The following is a 21,026-nucleotide window of genomic DNA, read 5'->3' as shown; positions in this document are numbered from 1 at the left end:
CACATGGACAACGGTCGAAATCGGAGTGTGTAGCCTTGACTTCGTCTTTTGACAGGATTAACACTGACGGTAAAGCAAGCCTAAAACGGAAGAAATCGCCAGAAACTACAACGGACACACAGGATGCGAGGAAGTGTTATTGATTTTACGTGTAAAATATTCATATTTCGAAATATTTACCGTTATAAATCGACAATATTTCGTTCCCCATACTATTCCTTATAACGTGTTCAAATTTTCAAGGGTTCCTCTCCGTAACTTAACACCGAGTCACACAACGCTTGACGCTTCATTGAATTAATCGTTGGCTTTTTCTCGAGACGTGAGCTTGGGCCGCCTGTGATTAAATGCAAAGTGGTTTCGATGCATTTTAGTTTACGAAATGTGCGAGCGTGGTATCTTTTATTAGATTACTGTAGGAATATAGCACGTTTATTAAGGCCACAAACGAGATATTTAATAACCCCACCCGAGTTATTTAACGGGACGCTCAAGTTATTCAACGAATAGAACTATTTCTATCTAAGTTCGCGATCTTTTTAGCTCAAAAAATCTTTATTTAATAATTCATTTTACCAAAGAATTCATGCAAGTGGCTATTCCCCTTTCAGGCGTGGGGACCCTTGTCTGCGGCAAACTCTTGTGTCTGGTTCTTTAAATACTCTGGCTCTTTAAATATTCTGACGGTCTCCCCCCCTTAGTGAATATTTGGGATCAAAAGGAAAATGTTATAATAGTTTTGGTCCTTTTGATTACATGTTTCTCAGATGAAAAAAAGCTATTTTGGGTTCAATATATGCCATGAACGGACTGCTGGACCCTTTACCAACTTTTATGGTAACGACAGTCCTTCAACGAAATACCAGGACCCAGTTTTTCAAAAGGGCAGATAACGCTATGCAACGGAGATATCCTTATTTAGCGCATAAGTGTTAACAAAACATACTCTGCCATCTAACGGATAGAGATTTATCCAGTGGATAGCGTTATCCACCTTTTCAACAACTGGAAGCAGAAATTCGATCTTTAGCCATTAACAGTTTAAAAGTTCGCATCGATGGAAACAGAAGATTTAATTTTATTGTGTTTTTAACTGAAGCGAAAACCAGCCCTAAATCGCCATTACGTAAATAGTTTAAGGCTTTTGAGAGTAATACAAATTATTTTTCCCGCCACACTAAAGTATGAGATTGCATTTGACTAATCATCAGCAGATATGGTAGACATTGACATTTCGGCGTTGGGAAAAACTGATTCTCACAGTAAAAATTAGAAAAAAGCTAAGGCCAGCTTTTGAATCCAAAGGCTAACGGTGAGAAGCTAGTGCTCAAATTCTTCATGATAATTAGCATATACTAAAACAGGGGATAACGTCGAAGGCACATTCTGATTGGCTGCACAAACTCCGAATATCCTTTGCTATTCACCTTCTAGCAATGTGCGCAGGAATTGCGCCTGAAAAAGTTATAGTTGCTGCAAGAATAAATGAGTCAAAATGATACTTTAGCGTGTATATTGTTTCACTATTTTAGTTAATAATTAATTAATTATTTACCTCGGTGTCGGTGGCTATCGATTGCTACCGCCTCGCGCCTCGGTACAACTGTAGATATCCACCGCTACCTACCTTTACTTCGGAGAATAGTTTTTATATTATTTGAAGGTCTGGCTTACCAAAATTTTTATTGGTAAGTTTCTTTTTACTTCATGTTGGATGCCAATCTCTATCGTAATTGAATACTTAGTGTACAAAGGCGTACACAGAAATATAACTAACGATGTTTAGAAAGATAATAATAGATTAGATTTTATTTCAAGAGATTCCGTTTTAATTAACGGTTCGATACAGGGGAAAGACAACGAATAAGGGCTGACCACAACTGCTCACTACCGGACGACTGTATTGAGCACTATATGTTCATTCTACCGGGTATCACTGCAATCCTCCAGGAATTCTAATTGGTGTTATCTGCATTCAAAACTGCTTGATAAGGACGGAATTAAAATATTGTGATAGCATACCTAATATTTCTTGACTCAACGATATTGTATGGTATACCTCAACAGCAGTATCCCATCAAAAGGTGTATATCATTAAAAATCATTATATTTACGATAATACACTCGGAAATCCGCCACGTTCCGGAGGCCACAAACGTGATAACAATACTGTATACTGAAAGGTATAACTCAGCAGGTTGTCTCAATATCGTATCGAATTGAATCTTATCTTGTTCGTCATATTCCTGACTCATTCAAATTGTTTATTGAGTGACTCACTCTGCGAACCCCGGTGGCTTACTAGTTTTACGCGTGGAGGGAAAACAGCCAAGTCTACTCTTATATTATTCCTATAAGAAACACATTTTTTGGGTCCAGCAAATGTTCAAACAGTTTGCGTGAAAATTTTCAAGTTTTTGGCTACAATATGAATGTGTTACATTTTCTGACGCACAATAAGCTATTTTCGGGAACAATGAGCGCCAATTAAGAGAAGTTGAGTCTTGACCATCATTTATGATGAATTCAAACATGGACTTCTATAAAACTAGACGCATATTTGCGTGCACTGAGGCTTTCTGTTGGAAATATATTTCCTTTGTGCCTGCATTTGCCTAAGTTTTAAATACATATGTTGGTTTATCCTGTAACTTTTTTCTGTCGTGGTTTACTAGAGATGCAAGTTTTTTTCAGATATGTATACAGAGATGTATTACTTTTTTTGGGTTTGGAATTTACTAAATGCTGTTTTGCTGGTTAAGGGGTTTGAGCGGGGTGAGTCATTTACCAGATAGGTTGTCTTCTTATGTTTTCTTTTTCTTGGTTAATAAAATATTCCAGGTTGAGATAGCTCTTGATCATATATTTGTGGTTTCATTCACACTATTATGATTGACGATCCTATTTTGAATATTCTCAATTTATACTTCTCTCACTTCAAATATATCATTGTTGTGCATACTCTGAAAGAAATGTATTAAGCACTTCGAGAAGAACATCTACATACACCATGGGGTTTGCATTTATGCTTCTCTAGATTAACATTGGATAGTTCAGTGGATATAGCATGTTTCTCGATGAAGGTTTATTTATAAATGTTCGCCCATAAAGAGATCTCTCATAAGTTTTGCGGACCGACCCGTTCCGGAAACGCTCAACATGTTTTAATGCGAGTCTACAGCGAGCGATTTGCAACTGAACGAAAAAAGAAAAAAAAAGCCGTAATTTCAACACAGGAAATTCCCTAGGAAAGCCCGAGTATTAACAGAATACCAGAAATTTTGTCTCTGGTTCTGGGAAGTTAAAAGCGCAAACAGCTGCAGTTCATTTTAATCTTCGTCATTTTTTTTTCTTTTTTCTTTTATCCTTTAAAATTATGATGAGATTAATGTTAAATTTTCCGTCTCCGAATATCTATCTTAGTTTGAACATATTTTTTGTTGTTGTTTATTTTCTCTTTGTCGATACCATATGTAAAATAAATAATGAGTATTTATCTCTCTCGGTCAAGATGCTGCAACGAACAATGAAACATGGCAGACTAAGAAGTTTTGATGAAACTCAGTGCCCAAATTACACCTTTACACTTTGTTAGGTCACCCATGAAAAGCTTCATTGGAAAAAATCATATTAATTCGTTGTTCTTTCATTTTTGATGTTTGGTTGCTTTTTTTTTGCTTTTGATGTCTTTCAACTATACAAATACGCTCGAAAGTGGTGATAAAAGCGATCTTTTCCTTCAAAAGCCTCCGTTTATTGTCGTCCCAGGAAACAGAACCTTTTCTTTAAGCTCCGCTTTTGGACCAAAACCTCCATTTCTATGAAAAGTTGTAGTTGTTTTAGTGTTTAAAATAGGTGGACACGCCCCAAAAGGCATGCGTTTTCAAATAGAAAATCATAGGTGAGGCCTAGACCTCAGGCCTAGCACCTTTATGGAGGAGATTGGGCAGCGCTTGCTCTAGTAAATACGGTATTGTATAACATTCTTGAGGGAGCCTTGCGTTTTGCAGTCAAAACATTAATAGTTAGCGATTACTCACCGAAGTGTAATCATATATCCACCACTTTCATCAACACTGACGTATATGTTTCTTCCACTTAATAACAGTATGGATATTTCCTATCACTCAATCTTGTTGTATGTTTACTTTCCTAAGCAAACGTGAAAAACTAGTGACGAGTATTGTACTGAAAACATACTTTCTTGATTAATGAATGAAGGATAGTGGAATTAGACCAATGAAAGGTATCCTTTGACCTACGAATGCTCTACAATACCAGTCAGAAACAAAAAGGAAAAAAAGGGTTTTCAGCCAATATACCAAAAAAAAAAAAAAAAAAGGAAAGAAGTCCACTGGTCTTATTTTCATTTCTGCTGATTTGGGAATGCTTTCCTCTGATAGGGTACTCAACTTACTCCAATAGACAGCGGGCGAGGATTTATTATCAAAGTAAAGACCGTTGAGATTTGACCAAACAGCACAATTACTGTAGGTATACCACCAGCCTAGGCCTCTCTTTTCATCTCAATCACGGGGATATCTATTCCAGGTACCGAAAACGAGATTCCTGCGAGGACCGAGGGAATGAAAGGTTGCAGTCTCATCTGTTCCAAAACAAAACAAAAACGAAATGAATGAGCAGTAAAATCATGGTAACGTCTTCGAAGCGTCAAGCTTGCTGTTTGTGACAAAACAAACCAACGAACAAACAGACAAAACAAAAAACAAAGCGAGCAAATACGCAAGCAGAACAAAACTCAATTTAAACTGTAGTTACATGCTGCTTCGATGAAACAGATTTCTCTGAGCTCGAAAGTTATGAACTTTCAATCGCAGTTGACGATAATTGATTAACTATTATTTGACGAGGTAGGGTAAAATATCGTGATTTTATTAATAGTGAGTAAATCGGATAGTTAAACAAACTATGATATATTTCTATAGCTGAGTTCAGTAACTGTATTATCATTAAATTGTAGACTCCAAAGCAAGCTACAATTTTCAATGGAGGAGCTTGGACTCAACCTCGCGTGAGTGGAATAATCAGACGGTTAGAAGAACAAGCCATTTTTCTTATGTTACACGTTAAAGGGGAGGGAGGAGGGGGTCCTTAAAGGATGAGGAGAATATGATTTAAATCAAAACGATGAAAAAAACGGTTTTACTAACTCTTTAGCCATTTCGTTCCCAACCAGCCATACTCAGCGTGAACAATTTTGCAAGTTTTACTCCCAGATCTACTCGAAGCATGTTGTTTGTCTTGTTTCGTGTCAGGCAGTTTATTATGTACAGTCCGAGCTAAAATTCACCGATAAAGTTACCGAAGCCATGTTTGTAGTCATTCCAGGTGCGGTTAAAATCATCAGAGCCATCCATTCTCTTCTGAGAGACTGTCCACCCCCCATCGGAAGTAGTTTGGTCACAAAATACATTAAAGGCACCTGAACCAGCTGGGTCGATTATGTAAACACCGCTGATCCTTGGACCGGATTTGTACAGCTCAGCACAGTTTTAGCTGTTAGAAGTAATAACGAGGATAATAATCATAACAATACATGAAAATGAGTAAGGGGTTTCAACACACGTACGAGAATAGAGAATCATAATTACATGTCTCCGATGTCTTCTTGTATGTCACTTCTTTTGGTATGTCTTTTTCCTCTGCTTCTTTCGAGTGGAAAGTAGTGTTCTTTAGGAAATTTATTGGGGCTACTCACCTTGATGGTAGAACTTCAAGAGTCACAGAAAGTACCAGAAACAGCAGAGCAGAACCTGGAGGAGAGAAGTCGTCATGCGGTGTGAAGTCGCTCTAGCTATGATATGTTATAATGCCAAGTTACAGACTGAAATAAACAAGAGATTGTGGGAAAAAAAAAATCTACAAACATGATAAGCCTAGGATTGGTGAGGAACGGGGATGAGGCGGGGGGGGGGGGGGGGGGGAAGGGAGGGATATCGTGGTTTTTCAAGATAATTCTCTGCCAATGAACTACTAGGGGAGGGGGGTTGAATCCTTCCCCCAACTCTCTTCTTCTCCGCCGAAACTAATGACCAATCAATAAGGACAGTCTTGAAGGCCCTACGAGGGAGTCCTAAACTTCAATCAGATCGATTTGTTACCGGTCTTGCTTGCGCTAATAGGAATCATGACTGAAGACAACGCAAAGAAAAGAAGGATAGAGGATCTATCTTCGAATTTGGTAGATTTCATAGGTTTATTCTGGGAATGATTCTGTTTCCATAAATATTGATTTCCACGAGAACAAATCGATTTTAAGGCAAATTAAGAATTAGTTTCGACGCTAAGAGCGATAAATCAGCCAAAAACTCTGCATGCACTGCTTTGTTAGGAGGCCATTTTCAAAAACAGCTAAGTATAGTTGTCGATCATGCTATTGACCAGACACCAGCTTACAATTCCTAAAGCAGAAGGAAACGTTAATCTGAATGTGCTTATTACAATGAAAATATTTAACAAACCTACCGAATTTGGAAATTGAATTTTACAGAACTCAGAAAAAAAAAATAAACAAATATTGTCATGTGCTACTATGAGCATGAAAATTGAAGTGACTGTACTTATTACTGCATGAATCAGATTGTAAAATTTTTTTTTTGAGATTTTTTCTTTGCCGTCGATTTTTTTAGAGTTCATTCTGGTTACTAAATTAGGAACCGTATGTAAGCCCCACGTACAGTCCTACATTTGAAAAAGTAAGCAACAAATGTTAGCACGTAAGTCTCTACACAATGAAAATTTTATACCGAACATCCAGATTTTACATACTTATTCCTTGTCGTTTGCTCTTCATTTTAATTCTTGGGTGTCGTTTGCAACGTTATTCACAAAGGCTGGAAAACAAATTTTAAAAATAAGAAATAGAAAATGAAATAATAATGGTAACAATAATTTGACAACTTTAAGAAAATGAACAATCAAAACTCTTCATAAAAAGTATAATGGCAAAACTGATAAGTTAGACCGCCCAATAAATTTCCTAAATTTTCAAAACTGATAAGTAACTGATAAGATAAAAAAAGGGAAGGAAGGGAGAATCATGGCGGCTGGACGCACACGCGTGTGCTCCGTAGGTTTCTCCGTTGCCTTATGTTTCTGGTCTTTTATGCACAATTAATCATCCTCAAATCGATGGAGAAGGATATCGCGCTTGCGAGGAGGCCAGTAGAGGGATTCGAGTTCGCGGCGTGGAAAATTTTTAAACCTTCGATTTATCAACCTTCGGCCATGAGTGGAAACCATCGCTTCAAGCCGACTCACTACCGCAACTTTTACAGCTCTAGCGGCTTCATTACCGGCTTGTTACTGCTCTGTGGCGATATTATTAGCCAGCCTGGACCTACAACCACCAAGAGAAGGCAGTGTAGTGTCCCGTTAAAAAGGCCTTGTGATTAATGCCAGAAGCATGAAATCGTAACATAAAGTTGGGACCTCAAGAGTTAGCAATTTAGATCGGGCTCAAGACCTGGTCTGTTCAGAACATGTTGACATTGTATTAATCAGTGAAACCTGGCTGGATGGTAACATCCTCGACCAAGAACTTTTCCCGCTTCTCTCTTTATCGTCTACAGGAAAGACCGTAAGGATCGTAATTGTGGTGGCTTCCTTATTGCTGTCAAAGGTAACTCTTTCAAGTCGATGCAGGAATATGTGCCGGACTCAGAAAATTTGGAGGACCTAGAACTTGTGTGCGCTGAGATGACCACTTTCTGCAATAAGAAAGTTTTGTTTTGCTCGATTTACTGGCCAGATTCCGACGACAATACAGACTGCTGGTTTGAAAAGTTTAATATTTTTCTTGACCATGCTTCTGAAACCCATGACAATATGGTAATAGGAGATATTGGGACTCGCTAGAAAGCACCAGAGGCACAAAAGAGGTGGCGCTCTTAGAAATCCTCAATTATCATTTTTTAACACAATTAAACTTTCTTCCCACCCGTCGTGATGGAGTGTTAGATCTCTTAATTACGAATGTGCCGGACCTTGTTCGCGTACGCGAAATGCCCAGTCCAAAAAAAACCAGATGTGTTCACAGACCATGGCTCGGTGTCTTTCGACTTTTACGCCTCCACAAAACCCATCCATAGAGTAAAAAGAACAATGTACGACTATCATAATGGTGACTTCGACGGTCTTCGAGGAGCTCTCGAAGCCTTAAATATATGCAATCTTACTCAAGATGGTGATGACATCAGGGGTACCACAAGGGTCCCTACTAGGGACGCTACTGTTTCTGCTGTTTGCGGACGATTTATCAAACGCTGTTGAGACTTCGAGAGTTGCCTGTTACGCCGATGATACTAAGGTTTTCAAGAGCATCGATTCTATCATAGACTGTAACATCTTGCAATCCGACCTTAACAATCTTGTCAGTTGGTCCGAATCATCCGGGCTCCACTTACATAGTTTCTCTCACCGCACGCCTTCTTTGTGCTCCGTTCAAGAATTAAAAAAGCGCGTGCGAATTTTAATTTATGACATACGCAAAGGAATCGAAAACGAGATAACTCTCTTTTGTTTCAATTCAGTCATGAAAGCTTAGAACTTCCGTTACAACTTAATTAGAAAAGAAGTTATATTCCAAATTTTATTGAGAATTTCAATCGCCTACCGTTAAGAAATCAGCTAGCTTTACACAATTATCTTAATTTTACCTTGTTTCTGCATTTCCTGTTCAACAGAAATTATCTGACAACCATCAATATCTTTATCTGAAAAATGAGAAATATGTGCTGACATGCAGATGAAATGCAAGTAAAAAGATTATCCTCACAGGTGAGCGGCACTTATAAGCAATTGCACAAAAGAAGTTCGACTCGAATTTCTGCCTTGCAGATATAAGTTGGGCCCTATTTTTAGATAAACGACGAGCAAAAACCAATAGAGTAGTCATTACATAATCGGTCGGGGCCTCAAAAGCGATGAATATTATTTCGTTAGTTGCACCAATAATTCTCAATATCGCACGACAAAAATATTTCATCAGATACAGTACTTTAGTGAGATAGACAGGAGCAATCGAACTGTTTCATTAATCAAAGTTGACACCTATCGATTACAAACTCTTGAATGCGGATGATCACTGGCCGTGTTTTCACAAGCATTTCTTGTTTTCACAAGCATTTTCAAAAGGCATATCTAATGGATATATCGCATAATGTCAAAACAAACAAACAAACAAAAAAAAACAAAAAAAAACTAAGAGACGTCGTGAGTTTGCGCACTGAGTTTTTCCAGTTTGACACTTGTGGGTGTCAAATCACTCGAGTTCCCTATCAGAAAGAAGCGCAAATTTGTAACCATCTTTTTCTTGTATATTTTTTTTTCGCAGATACCATGTTGCTTTTGGTTCCTAAGCATTTTTTGGTTATAATTCAAAAGCAAGTTGTGATGAAATCCGGGTTTGTTTTTCTTGGTGTCAAATACTGCTAAATAGTTCCATCTGATATAAATGTCCGGAAATTCCACTCAGATATCGAATGGAATAGAAAGTTTCCGGAATGTTGTTTTGAAAATTCTTTTCAAGCCCTCGAGGTTGTCTATTTTCGCTGAAATTTGAAAATTCCGGCAATTAATTTAAACCAGTCGTTTTAGAAGTGATGTGGAGGACGTGATATAGCTAGCATCAATAAAACTTTCGGAAGTCAATTCTAAAACGAGCGTAAAAACTTGAAGGATAGCTAGGTTCGTTTTATCATTCAAAGTAAAAACATAACATAACGGTTTTAAAACATTAGTGACACACTTTTAAGATCTGGAAGTGAAATGATTAAAAGTGAAAGCTGACAGCTCTACTACTCAATTCCTTAATCTCGCGCGTTGGCTTTTTCCCAGGGTATAAAAATATCTCATTCAAATCTGGTCAAGAGTTTATGTGACGTCTTGATCAGACTGATTAAATTAAACCAAGACGACGAAGAGTGTTCTTAAAATGGACTCTTGCTGCTTTTATGATGGAATTAAGGGAGGCACGGACTGGTTCAAGTAAGCAGCAAGCCATTTTGTAAGTGAAAAGGATCAGAGAGAAATGGTCAGGAATAAGACGTCGCCCAATTTAACCTTTGCATTCAAATGAAACCATGATCCTCGAAGAAGAACGGAAATTTTATCAAACACGTGCCTCCAATAGGCTATGTAAGGGCCACTAAAAACACAGCCACGAAACTACACGTTGGGAGCTAGAATAATGAGTTTTATTCCATTAGCAGTTGTGAAGTATTCTACCACGGGAAAGGAAGAACTCTCTAAACTTGGCCTCGATCCCAACTTGTGGTTTCGTGTGGCTTCGTGTGTTTTTTCAGGATTGTTGTTTACAATTACTATCAAAATTGCAGATCACCTGCAAGAATCATGCTTGCTGAAAAATTAAATCCACAAATTTTTTTTGAAGCCTTACACAAAATAAAATAAGCAACTGCACTCCAGTTGGTTCTCTTTGATTATGACCTATAAAGTCTTATTTCAGAATACCGATAAGCAAAAGCCTGAGTTCGTCGGCATGTTACGTGATGCATGAAATTGCTGTGGTCTAGTGAACTTAGAATCTCGTAATCAATGAATTAGCGGTAAAACTAAAGTGGACTGCCGATATGTGTCTTTGAATTATTATAGCACTATTCCCTCATTCTCTTCACACTTCATATTTTAACCAAAGACAAAAGAAGAAAGCGGTTGACGCCCGTTTGTGTCAATGAAATAGAAGAAGATAATCCTCAGATCTAACTACACCAAACCAATCCCAAACAAGAAATCACACTTTGTCGTTAATGCAACGATCGATTTCAAGGCCGTAGGCATGCCCATACTTTTGGTAGCAACATGAAGGGAAATACTCTTCTAATTAAAAAATGGAGAATGAAGAACTAAAAAAACTTGTTTCTTAATTTTAGACCGAACGAAATTCGGCATGTTGGACGACGAATCGGCAAAATATTCACATGATACTTGTGATAAGCCAAATTCAAAAACTGACCAAAATCGCTCATTTTAAAATAATCGTTTCAAGCAAACGATTGACCCAGCCGACTGAGTTTAGAAATGGAAATTCTACTGAACTTGGAAAAAAGACATTGTATGGTACCTCGAGCGTAAAAGGTCAACTGTATCTGACTAACTGTTTATTCTTTATTCTGAATCATCATCGCAATATTCTGAAACGTTCGGAGTTGGACTTCTGCTCCATGCAGAAGTGATTATATAGATTGGATGTTTCGGAGGTTCTTCCTGTTTACATGATTATGCGTTGCTTACAAACCCCATAGGTTAATAGTTGGTACAACTCTCAGCCTTTCCAAATCGAAAAGCTGCAGCTTTTAAAAAGGACGAAACGTTTCGCGATAGGGTCTATATTTGAAAAAAAAAATGAATTAGCTCTGAGCACTGGTTATGGGAAAGTTTCTATACGCTGCAACTCGTTTACCAAACAGCCAGATGTTACATACCAATTCCTTCTCAAGTGCTTCACACTATAATTCTTTTGGTGTACATCGTTTGGTGTAATTCTTAGGATATATGCACTTCATAAAGACTGGTAAGACTCACACTTACTATCCATGTTTTAAGAACCTGACTTAAGTGCGTTCGTATGTTTTTTATGCACCAATGTCGTAAAATTCAAGTACTTTCCTCGTCGCGATAAAGACATCTCTAATCAATGGTATTTATTTTATCGAGAATGAACATCACGAGGTGCCGTTAAAGTGATTATTGCTTTAGCTAGTCTTTGGTAAGTCATGCCCAGAAAGGACATAAATGCGGTTAAAATTGCGCAGAAAATATTTTAATAATGCTCTCCTTCTTCAAATGTTAGATGAGAAGACTGACAGTTTAATAGAAAGACACCACGCTTCTGAGGAAAAGAAGTACGAGGTCATGAGAACTATGTATAGCGTGGAGACAGAGGTCGGGAAATATTTATATCTAAATTAAGTGATTGGTGATCAAATACCGAAAATGTCAATAATCTTCCATATGCCGCGGAACTCTGTAATGGTAAAGAATCAAGGCGTAGTTTCGAGTAGTCTCGAGAGTCACGAAACTAAAATGAAGATAAATGCTCTTATTGAGCATTTGAAGTATTCGTCACAAAATAGATCAGAGGCCTTAAAGAGACAGATTTGTTTTCGTCAGTTCCATGAGTAACTGTGAGTGTTACAATGCAATTATATTTTCTTATAAACATCACGATACTGTAAAGGAAAGGAGTGATGAAATGGCCCTATTGATTAAAGTTGACGCTGAAAATCTTATTTGTCATCATATAATTATGGATTAAACTCACCTAAATGCTGATGATAGGCACGGGCCGTACTTTCACGAACGAGCTTTTAGGTGGTGTAATCACTGATATCCAGAATCTTGTGATAGATTTCGTTGGAAATCATGGTATATGTTAACCTTTATATATCGAAAAACTGTAAATAATGTAGTAAGGCGTAGTTTCATGTAGCCTTAAATGCCACTATACCAGGCCACTTATCATTAGATATTTTCAAAAATTTCATATATAATAGTAGTCATGGCAAAAAGGTCTTACCAACTCTCCCTGATTTTAAGAAATCTCATCTGTTATCATTTATTTATGGATTTCAAACTCTTCACGAAAGACGACAAGCGCTGCCTAGTTTTTAAGGGTTACTTTTCTAGTGGCATAAAATTACATCCAGAAATATTGTGAAGGCGTTCGCTTTTGAAAGTCATCTGAAATTAAGCGAGTTAGCAAAGCTCAAGACAAATGAAATTAAGGTCACACCACCAACTGAAGTAGTGTGTAATTTATATCTCCTAATCAAAGAGGATTTACGCTTAGGGGTACGGTGAGTAATCTTCTTAGGCTACCACATCGGAAACAAAGCAGGTGGTCCCTTTCATCGCTTCCGCGAAATAAGACGAAAGATTACGCGTTTTACCATCTTAGAACTTTTTCTTTCTAAAATTATCCACCACTGAGTGTACCATTCAAGATGAATTTAGTTTCTTTTAAACTTGGAAATGCAAAGTATTATGCTATATTCAAATACCTTACACCTTGAGATTGATTTCGCTCCTCTCAAATTACTCAAACGAAAAAGTAAATATAATGTCATCTGGTGACGTTAGAAGGACGGCTACTGATTGTTAAACCGATTCAATCAGCGCGCACAATTAAACTTAATTAAATGCACGGAACTGCAATGACAGTAAGAGAGCCATGCAAACACATCACCAACATGATTAGTTGCTGAGGTCAGAGTATGTGATGAACTCATGTCCGGAGATATCTTTCACTTGACAGTTAAGGAACAGGACTGATTATTTCTAGAGGATTTTATCCGCGTTTTAGATAGCTCGCTAAGATGGGAGTTACACGGATAAGGAAAAATATACAATACGTAGTAATGACAAGAAACAGACCTCTTTTTTCTGTCAAATCGTGGGACAGAAGAAATTCTTATCGCCTGAGACAGAGCTTAACGCTTTGATTTTATCGAAAGTCAGGATAACTTAGATGCTCAATGTCTTAGCCAGCCGTTGGTCAGTCATGGCCAGATTGTAGCCGAACGCACTTCTGCAACATATATTTTAAGATTTCTCTTTCCATTGTAGGACGTAAGCAGGGAAAGCTACCAATTCATCAGAGCAAATCAAGTGGCACTGTTAAATTCAATCTGATACATATTATCTAATCCTATATAATAAACAGGAGCCATGTAGCTGTTTCATCCACAAATATTTAACACTTCACGAGACTAGCTTGGTGGCACACTTCACATACTAATTCCGTTTCTTTACCAGGCAGATTCTTCAAACCAAAATGGTTGCTCTTTCTCAATAACTAACTTTCACACAAGGAATCCTCGGTGCGCATACTTAAAATCTTGAAATTCATACCTCAGTACGCAAATATTTTCATTGCCTCTTGAGCAAAGGGTTAAGCATCCCTTTCGCACCATCAATGAAAGTAAAAGAAATAAAATTAAGTCAGCGTAAAGGCCACTTTGCGCGTTAAATTGAGAAGAAATCAAACGAAGAAATTCCAACCCTTCTTGCGTTAAACGCAACTTGAGAAAAAGGTAAGAACATTAATTTTTGGCAATTTTCCGTGAGGAATATGACCCTAAATTACTTTCATAAGATTTTATTTACTCATCAAATCACGCATTATCTCACTCACACAGTTGTGGTACCTACCGATGTTAAAATCATCAGAATGAAATTATTCTCCAAAAAGATATTTCTGACTTTTCTCATCTGTTATGCAGATGTCATTGGGTCTTTTTCGATCTTTGTCTTTTACACACGTTAAGGCTTAGTTGTTTCGAAAGAAATTTCATTTTATTATTTCCATTGGTAGGGGAAATAATTACTTTCCAGCTGTTTTGTGGCATATTTATGAGCAGATGCATTACATTGCTAAAGTCAGAGACTGAGCAGTCACATGCTTCAACCAGTCAGTCGTTTAGTCAGTCAGGCTGTCAATCTATCGATGGATCTATCACTTGATTTATTTTCGGCAAAGCGTGCGGCAACTTAACCATTTATATCTTAACTAGAAGTCCATGTATAAAGTACATGATGATATGGATAGAGAATAACCCATTTTCACTACCACGTTATATATGAGTGCCCATATCTTCATTGGGCTTGCAGCGAACGCTTGCCGCCCAGATTCGCTAGGATTCAGTCTCGGCACACCTGTTGAAACATTTCCATCACCTCAGTCTCAATATTAGTAACGAGTGCGGTGGAAAGAATACTCAACCTCGACAGTGTAAAATTACATTGCAGTAATCAATACCCTACAGCTACATGGTCGGAGCCGAGTACGATCTTGGATGCGCTAAATAGGCTGCAGCCAGAAATGTTTCGCAGAGTTTCACTAGGTTTTTTCAAACTTTTCAGTGAGAGTATCAAATACATACGCTGTGTTTTCAAAGGATTAAAAAAAATGATGATTTTCTAGTCTACAATAAAATATGTGTGAGCCTGGATATCATTTATAAGATCACTGTATCAATAATTCAATCAATACTTTATTTAAACAAGTAACGTCTAAGGGCTGTACAACCTCCTTGAAATATCACATGCATTAAGGCCAACCAAAGACGCAATATTGGGTGGCTATCCCCAAGTTATTTATGATAAGTTGAATTTATTTAACTGGTAGAACTATTTCTTTCTAATTTCGCGATGCTTCTAACTCAACCAAAAAACATCATTTAATAATCGCCTTTACCAAAGAACTCAAGTGGCTTATCCCCTCCAGGCGTGGAGAGAAAACAGAATCTTTTCTTCTTTTTGTTTACCTACCCGGTGTTTGCCACGAAAACTTTTTGTCCGGTTCAAAAAATATACTGATGCCCCTGGAAACTATTTTGAATCGAGATGAAAATGGCCAAATAATCTCGTGCATTTTTCAAGTTTGGCCACAATCCAAACAGCCTTCTGAATTCATCTTTTAAGACGGCACTAAGCTATTTTGGGTCATGCACGCCCTTAACGGACTGCTGAAACGTTGATCAACCTTTCATTTCATTGCTGGACTGTAGCAAAATACCAGAGAAATACCAAAATACCAAATACCAAAATACCATAAAATTGATTGAAGAAGGTTAGAAGAAGGCAACTATTTTGGTTGAAATAGTCTGTACGTGTGGTCTGAATTTAGGAGTGCCTGATCAAGGAATGGAATAAGGACGACAACGGTGCCATCAAGCACTTTTGAAGTGTCAAATATCAGTGGATAGCTCAGTTTTATGGCTCTTGATTATTGAAATAAACGTATTAGATAGAATTTCTTAATGCAAGCTGATTTGCGCAGTAATTTTATTTCTCTTTATGCATCTCATGAGGGAAAATATTTTTCTGGGGGTCAGAGATGTACCATGCAATTACTAAGCTTAACATTCTAACCAACAAGAGAAAAAAAAAACTGTAATAGCTCTGAGGATTAACTGACATTTTTACCATTTAATCCTTAATCTAAAATTCTTACTCTTCACCATACGCAATACTCACGCACTTGCACTGGGAGGTCAATGATGTACTCTGCAACTACTACGAAGCTAGACATTTTAGTCAACAGGAAAAACCTTTTTTTTATTTTGTTTCACAGCTCTGAAGATTAATTAGCTAAAATGTCACCATTAAATAACGGATGCCATGATAAAACATGATGGATACTGTATGAGATACAGTATCAGGAAGCTACTGAGATACAGATGCAAGTGCGTGTTGAGCTGTCTATTTCATTAATCGTAGTCTCTGATCTTCTTTCCGTTCTAATTCCGCCTTAGCCATTTTGAATGAAGATAACACGACTATTTGGAATAGGTTCTCTTCCTACCTCCATGACTCAAGTGAAAGATATCCCCAGATGAAAAATCAAGCTCATCGAATACTTTGACATAACACAGTTAATCGGTACATGTTGTACAATAATTTATCGATTTATGATGTGATTGCTTAGGCCACTGCATTTTATGCCCTGATCTGCTCTGATATTAGTATGCCACTAACATTATATACAGTCACAAGGTATATGCACTTTCGCTTTTTCAAAAGTAATAATGAAATGGAGAGGATTGAGGGTTCTTTTGAAACAACGCACCGAACGAAAACTCTCTAGAATCAAAGAGAAGATCTCTCGTATCTTATGGCATCTGCTCGATGGCAGATAGGGGAAGACATGGTTTTAAAGTAATTAATTTGTAATTGATTTGAAACGTATCACAAATTGTGCCTCTAATTAAACAAAGTTCGCGCCAAAAAAGTTGTTGCTATCCAGTTAAGAATCTCATCTTTCATTTCCACGGAAGAGCGTTTAACCACATTCTGTAACGTGCGTTTAACCACAAATCCCATCACTGAAGTCGAAACCTATCACAAATTCTGCCTGAAAGCTACACGCAATTCTCACGAACTCGAAATTGTTATCCAGTTAAGTGTATCATCCTTCCAACAAAACAAAAGTTTCCCTTGCTTACGTTTAAGAGTGGAACCTTTTCGGTAAAATCCTATAAGGTATATTTTGTGCAATTTAAACTGCATTTGGAACTTTCTAGGCATAACTTACCAAGGATTGGCCGCAACGGTAATCAATTTAACAAGTCACTCTCGACGGTAATTCTCGAAAAGATAAATACAATTAAAGTTGTGTCCGGCGATAACGGAAGTACTCCCTCAACTTTAAGGGGCATTGATGCATAGAAAATGTGCGCACGCAACTCTGTCAGCTTCTTATAACTCAGCAGAAGGTTGAGTGTAACCACCATTATGCATTTTTTGGCGGTGGTTCTAGGTGGTAGCGCATGCAACACCAAAATAATGACAATAAGAGGTATCCAACAAGGAACAGGTATGTGAAATCTGGCTCTATGATGAACAATCGCATCTCAAAGAGACTTTCGTCGAAAACTGAATCAGTTCTTAGATCCAGTGCTTACTGTCTCGAATATAGGACGTTTTGCACATCTATATCATTTAACCCTAATTTCTAACCCAGGGAGTTTGTATGCGATTCTTAAGCTTGCAAACAGCATGAACTTTCGAAAAGTACCCCTGTATTATCAAACGTAACATACTGTTACAAACGCTCAATTTTTTACATTTCACTTTGTGCAAAAATCCGGATTTCAAAATCTGCATCCAGTTTTCCCGATCGAAAGCACCAATACCTTGTTAAGTTCTGTCGGTTGTTTATTTCATTCTGTAACGTGCGTGGCACTGAAAATTAAATATCATAGCTGAATGACTTCACTTCGCACAATTTCTTCTTCTCTTCAGGTGCAGCTCTGCTGCTCTTGGCACTTTTTGCAAATTATCAAATTATACCTTCAACCAGTGCAGCTCCAATAGATTGCCAGAGGAACACTGCTGTCTGCTTAGAAGAAATTATGAAGGAACTGACCCAAGTTCGATTTGGGATTAAACTTCTCACGGAGAACATAACATTGGTGAGATGTAAGTGAGACTCTTTTTTCTAATTGAACTGATTATTCCATTTTATCTTCTTCATAATATCGTGTAGCATGAAAAACGGTGGTCATATGCATGGCGATTTCAATTCCTTTCTTGAGGAATCACTTTGCCAGTTTGGATGACGAAATTTCCTGTACGCTTGGAGCTCTTATCTTCAGCAACTGTCTTTTCAAGCTGCAGTGATGCTGAACATTGACCACCGAATAATTTTAAATGCTCCAAACTTTTCTTGAATTCAGTTATTTGTCGAGTTTTTTCAAGGTGACTTTTTTTTTAATTCTTGTATTATGATTTGATGCGCTTTTTAAAAATAAAAGATATATAAAGAATCCAAGTCCCGTCGTCTTCTCTCCACGACAGATACTTCGTCAGATGATAGGAGCACATTCATACCAAACTCCCTGTTTTAGAGCATTCCCACAACATCAAGTATCTTTTATTTTATATTTAATAGCTAAAAACTGTGCTGAGCTGTACAAATCCGGTCGAAGGATCAGCGGTGTTTACACAATCGACCCAGATGGTTTAGGCGCCTTCAATGTATATTGTGACCATACAACAGCTGGTGGGGGATGGACAGTGATCCAGAAGAGAATGGATGGCTCCGTTGATTTTAACCGCACCTGGAATGAATACAAAGATGGCTTCGGTAACTTGGTCGGTGAATTTTGGCTCGGACTGGATAAGATAAACCGTCTCACAAGAAACAAGACAAAAAACAAGCTTCGAGTAGATCTGGGAGTAAAAAATGTGAAAACTGTTCACCCTGAGTATAGCTGGTTTGGCATTGGGAACGAGACAGCTGAGTACCAGCTGTACATTGGCAATTTTATAAGTAAGTGACCCGTTTTCTTAGCATTCATTGTTCAATTCTCATATATTACTTCTCTCTCACCTAAATCTTAGAATCAATTTTACTCCACTTTGTCAAATAGTGGTATTATCAAATGGCAAGGTACTCCTGAGGTAAACCTGAACGTTCTGATTGGTTCTTACTCGGTCGGGATTTTGGTCCGAGTGCCACATAATAAACTATTTACTAACCTTATTTTTTCAATTTTTAAAAAAAAATTTTTTCTCTTTTTTTCTCTTTTTTTTGGCGGAAAACGACAAGGTTAAAGCTATGATGGTATTTTACGGATCCTAGAATTACGCGAATTTCTTTTTTTCTGTTTCAAAACAGATGACACTGTTTCCGCTGATTCCCTGAGTCCACACGGAGATTTCGTTTTCGGTACCTGGGATAGAGATCCCGCTGGTTGTACCCAAAAAAGAGGTGGAGGCTGGTGGTATGACAACAGCAGCAAATGTATTGTTTTGTCAAATCTCAATGGTATTTATCCGCGTTGTGGATATAAAACCTGTTCCGATATTCACTGGGGAGGATTAGTTCCTACCAGTGCCGCGAGCAGCGCTCCAACATCAACTGAAATGAAAATTAGACCAGTGGAATTTACGCGCGAGGCTTAAAGTCTACATAAATGAAGTAGTTTGTACAACAGGAAAATATCGATTACCTCTTTCAATCTCTTTAGTTCAAGAGGTTCAGATTTTTAGAATACGCAAATTAGATTAATGGCGGCGTCATTGATTCCACCACATTTTTTTTGTAAAGAAAATTTATTGTAGCCAGTTGGTATCAGAAATGTTTCATTATTTGCAGACTTTTTAAGATTTTTTTACAATAATACGAGTGAAATGTCACCACACAATTTAAGGAATAGAATCTTTTCATCGCACCAAGTTTAATTCAGAATAATTCTAATGGAACGCCACATGTCATAAGATAGGGTTTATAAATGTTTTGTTCTTAATACTATTGTTCTTATCTTTTTTACTGATTTTTTAAGCTTTGCTATTTCAGTGCTATCATTAAATATTAGATCGCAAAAGGTACCTTAGAATGCAAGTTTTTATTTTGTGAAGAAATACAGACTGCTTTTACATTATTTCTACAGCTATATAAAACACAACTTTCTCTGAAGTTTCCCTGGGAATCGAATTGTCGCAGACCTTCACCTATGCTCGAGGATTTCTGGGCCTACTATGGTTTTCCATATTTATATTTTCAGTATAGCTTCTTTCGCTTTATCTGACAAATAGTTAAGGTATCGAAGTACACTTCCGGGCCTGATGCAACCGCTTACTTTCGTACAAGTATTAGTTTACCATGTTTCAATGGCTGTTGCAGCATATTGACTGATTAGATACTTCTTGTAAACTAACCTACAAAAACAATTATGTCCCAAACTAGGATAGATATTCGCAAATGGAGATGTGATGATTCATCCCTTACGGAGTTCTTAAATGATATGCTAAACATTTCAAGGGGTTAAAATTTGATTAAGGTGGCAGACAAGAGAACATACCCTAGTTGTCTGCACACTATTCTAAAGAATGATGAGACGGCCTATTGATCAAATAGGAAAATGAAAAACATTTTATATTTCTTTCTCAAAGTCACAAAGTCGTTTTCCTTGATAACGAACTTAAATTTGAGCGATAAAATCCAGTCTGTTGCCATGTTCATAGAGGCTGGTAGTTCAGTTGCGAAACACCGTTCGTTTACGGTGATATGTTTTTTGGTCTGGAATAAATACACAAAAACTGGTAGACTATATTTTGTTCGCGCTTATGACTTTCTACAGCTAGGAAAGAACTCCCGGTGTTTGATTAGTTTATTAAGTGCATCATCAAGCCCACTGTGAATGAATGATAAGGTTTCAGTTAGTCTTCTTAACGCCTAACGTATTCTAAATAACTGTTCGTGTGTCTAAAAAGATCTCCTCCTTAAGATTTTGGTCAAATGCGCTGCGATTTCATTAAAACTATTTTATCATTTGTCCCTCTAGCTCTGTAAGTTTTCGGGGAAGTCTATGTTTTTGTTGGAGCAAATAGAGCGTTTAAAACAGGGATCATAAAATAAGAGAAGACTTTGCTGTTTTCTCTCCCTCCGTAAAACTGATGAGACACTTGAGCTTGTGGAGTGAAATGCTACATAAGGATTGTTTGTCAGTTATATGACGAGACCGTGTGAGATAGTG

General features: G+C 37.5%; 1 protein-coding gene across 1 annotated transcript; it reads left to right on the top strand.

The window, feature by feature from the left end:
* Positions 1 to 17,787: 17,787 nt before the first annotated feature.
* On the top strand, positions 17,788 to 19,467 carry LOC131796874 (angiopoietin-related protein 7-like). The gene is made up of 3 exons (XM_059114480.2): positions 17,788 to 17,964; positions 18,437 to 18,817; positions 19,166 to 19,467. Exons 1-3 carry the CDS (start codon positions 17,898 to 17,900, stop codon positions 19,450 to 19,452), a joined length of 735 nt encoding a protein of 244 aa, XP_058970463.2. The 5' UTR covers positions 17,788 to 17,897; the 3' UTR covers positions 19,453 to 19,467.
* Positions 19,468 to 21,026: the final 1,559 nt, after the last annotated feature.

This window comes from Pocillopora verrucosa, chromosome 12, assembly GCF_036669915.1.
Source record: "Pocillopora verrucosa isolate sample1 chromosome 12, ASM3666991v2, whole genome shotgun sequence".
Lineage (NCBI taxonomy): Eukaryota > Metazoa > Cnidaria > Anthozoa > Scleractinia > Pocilloporidae > Pocillopora > Pocillopora verrucosa.
Note: the sequence above shows the minus strand (reverse complement) of the source record. Positions and strands in the feature narration are given on the sequence as shown.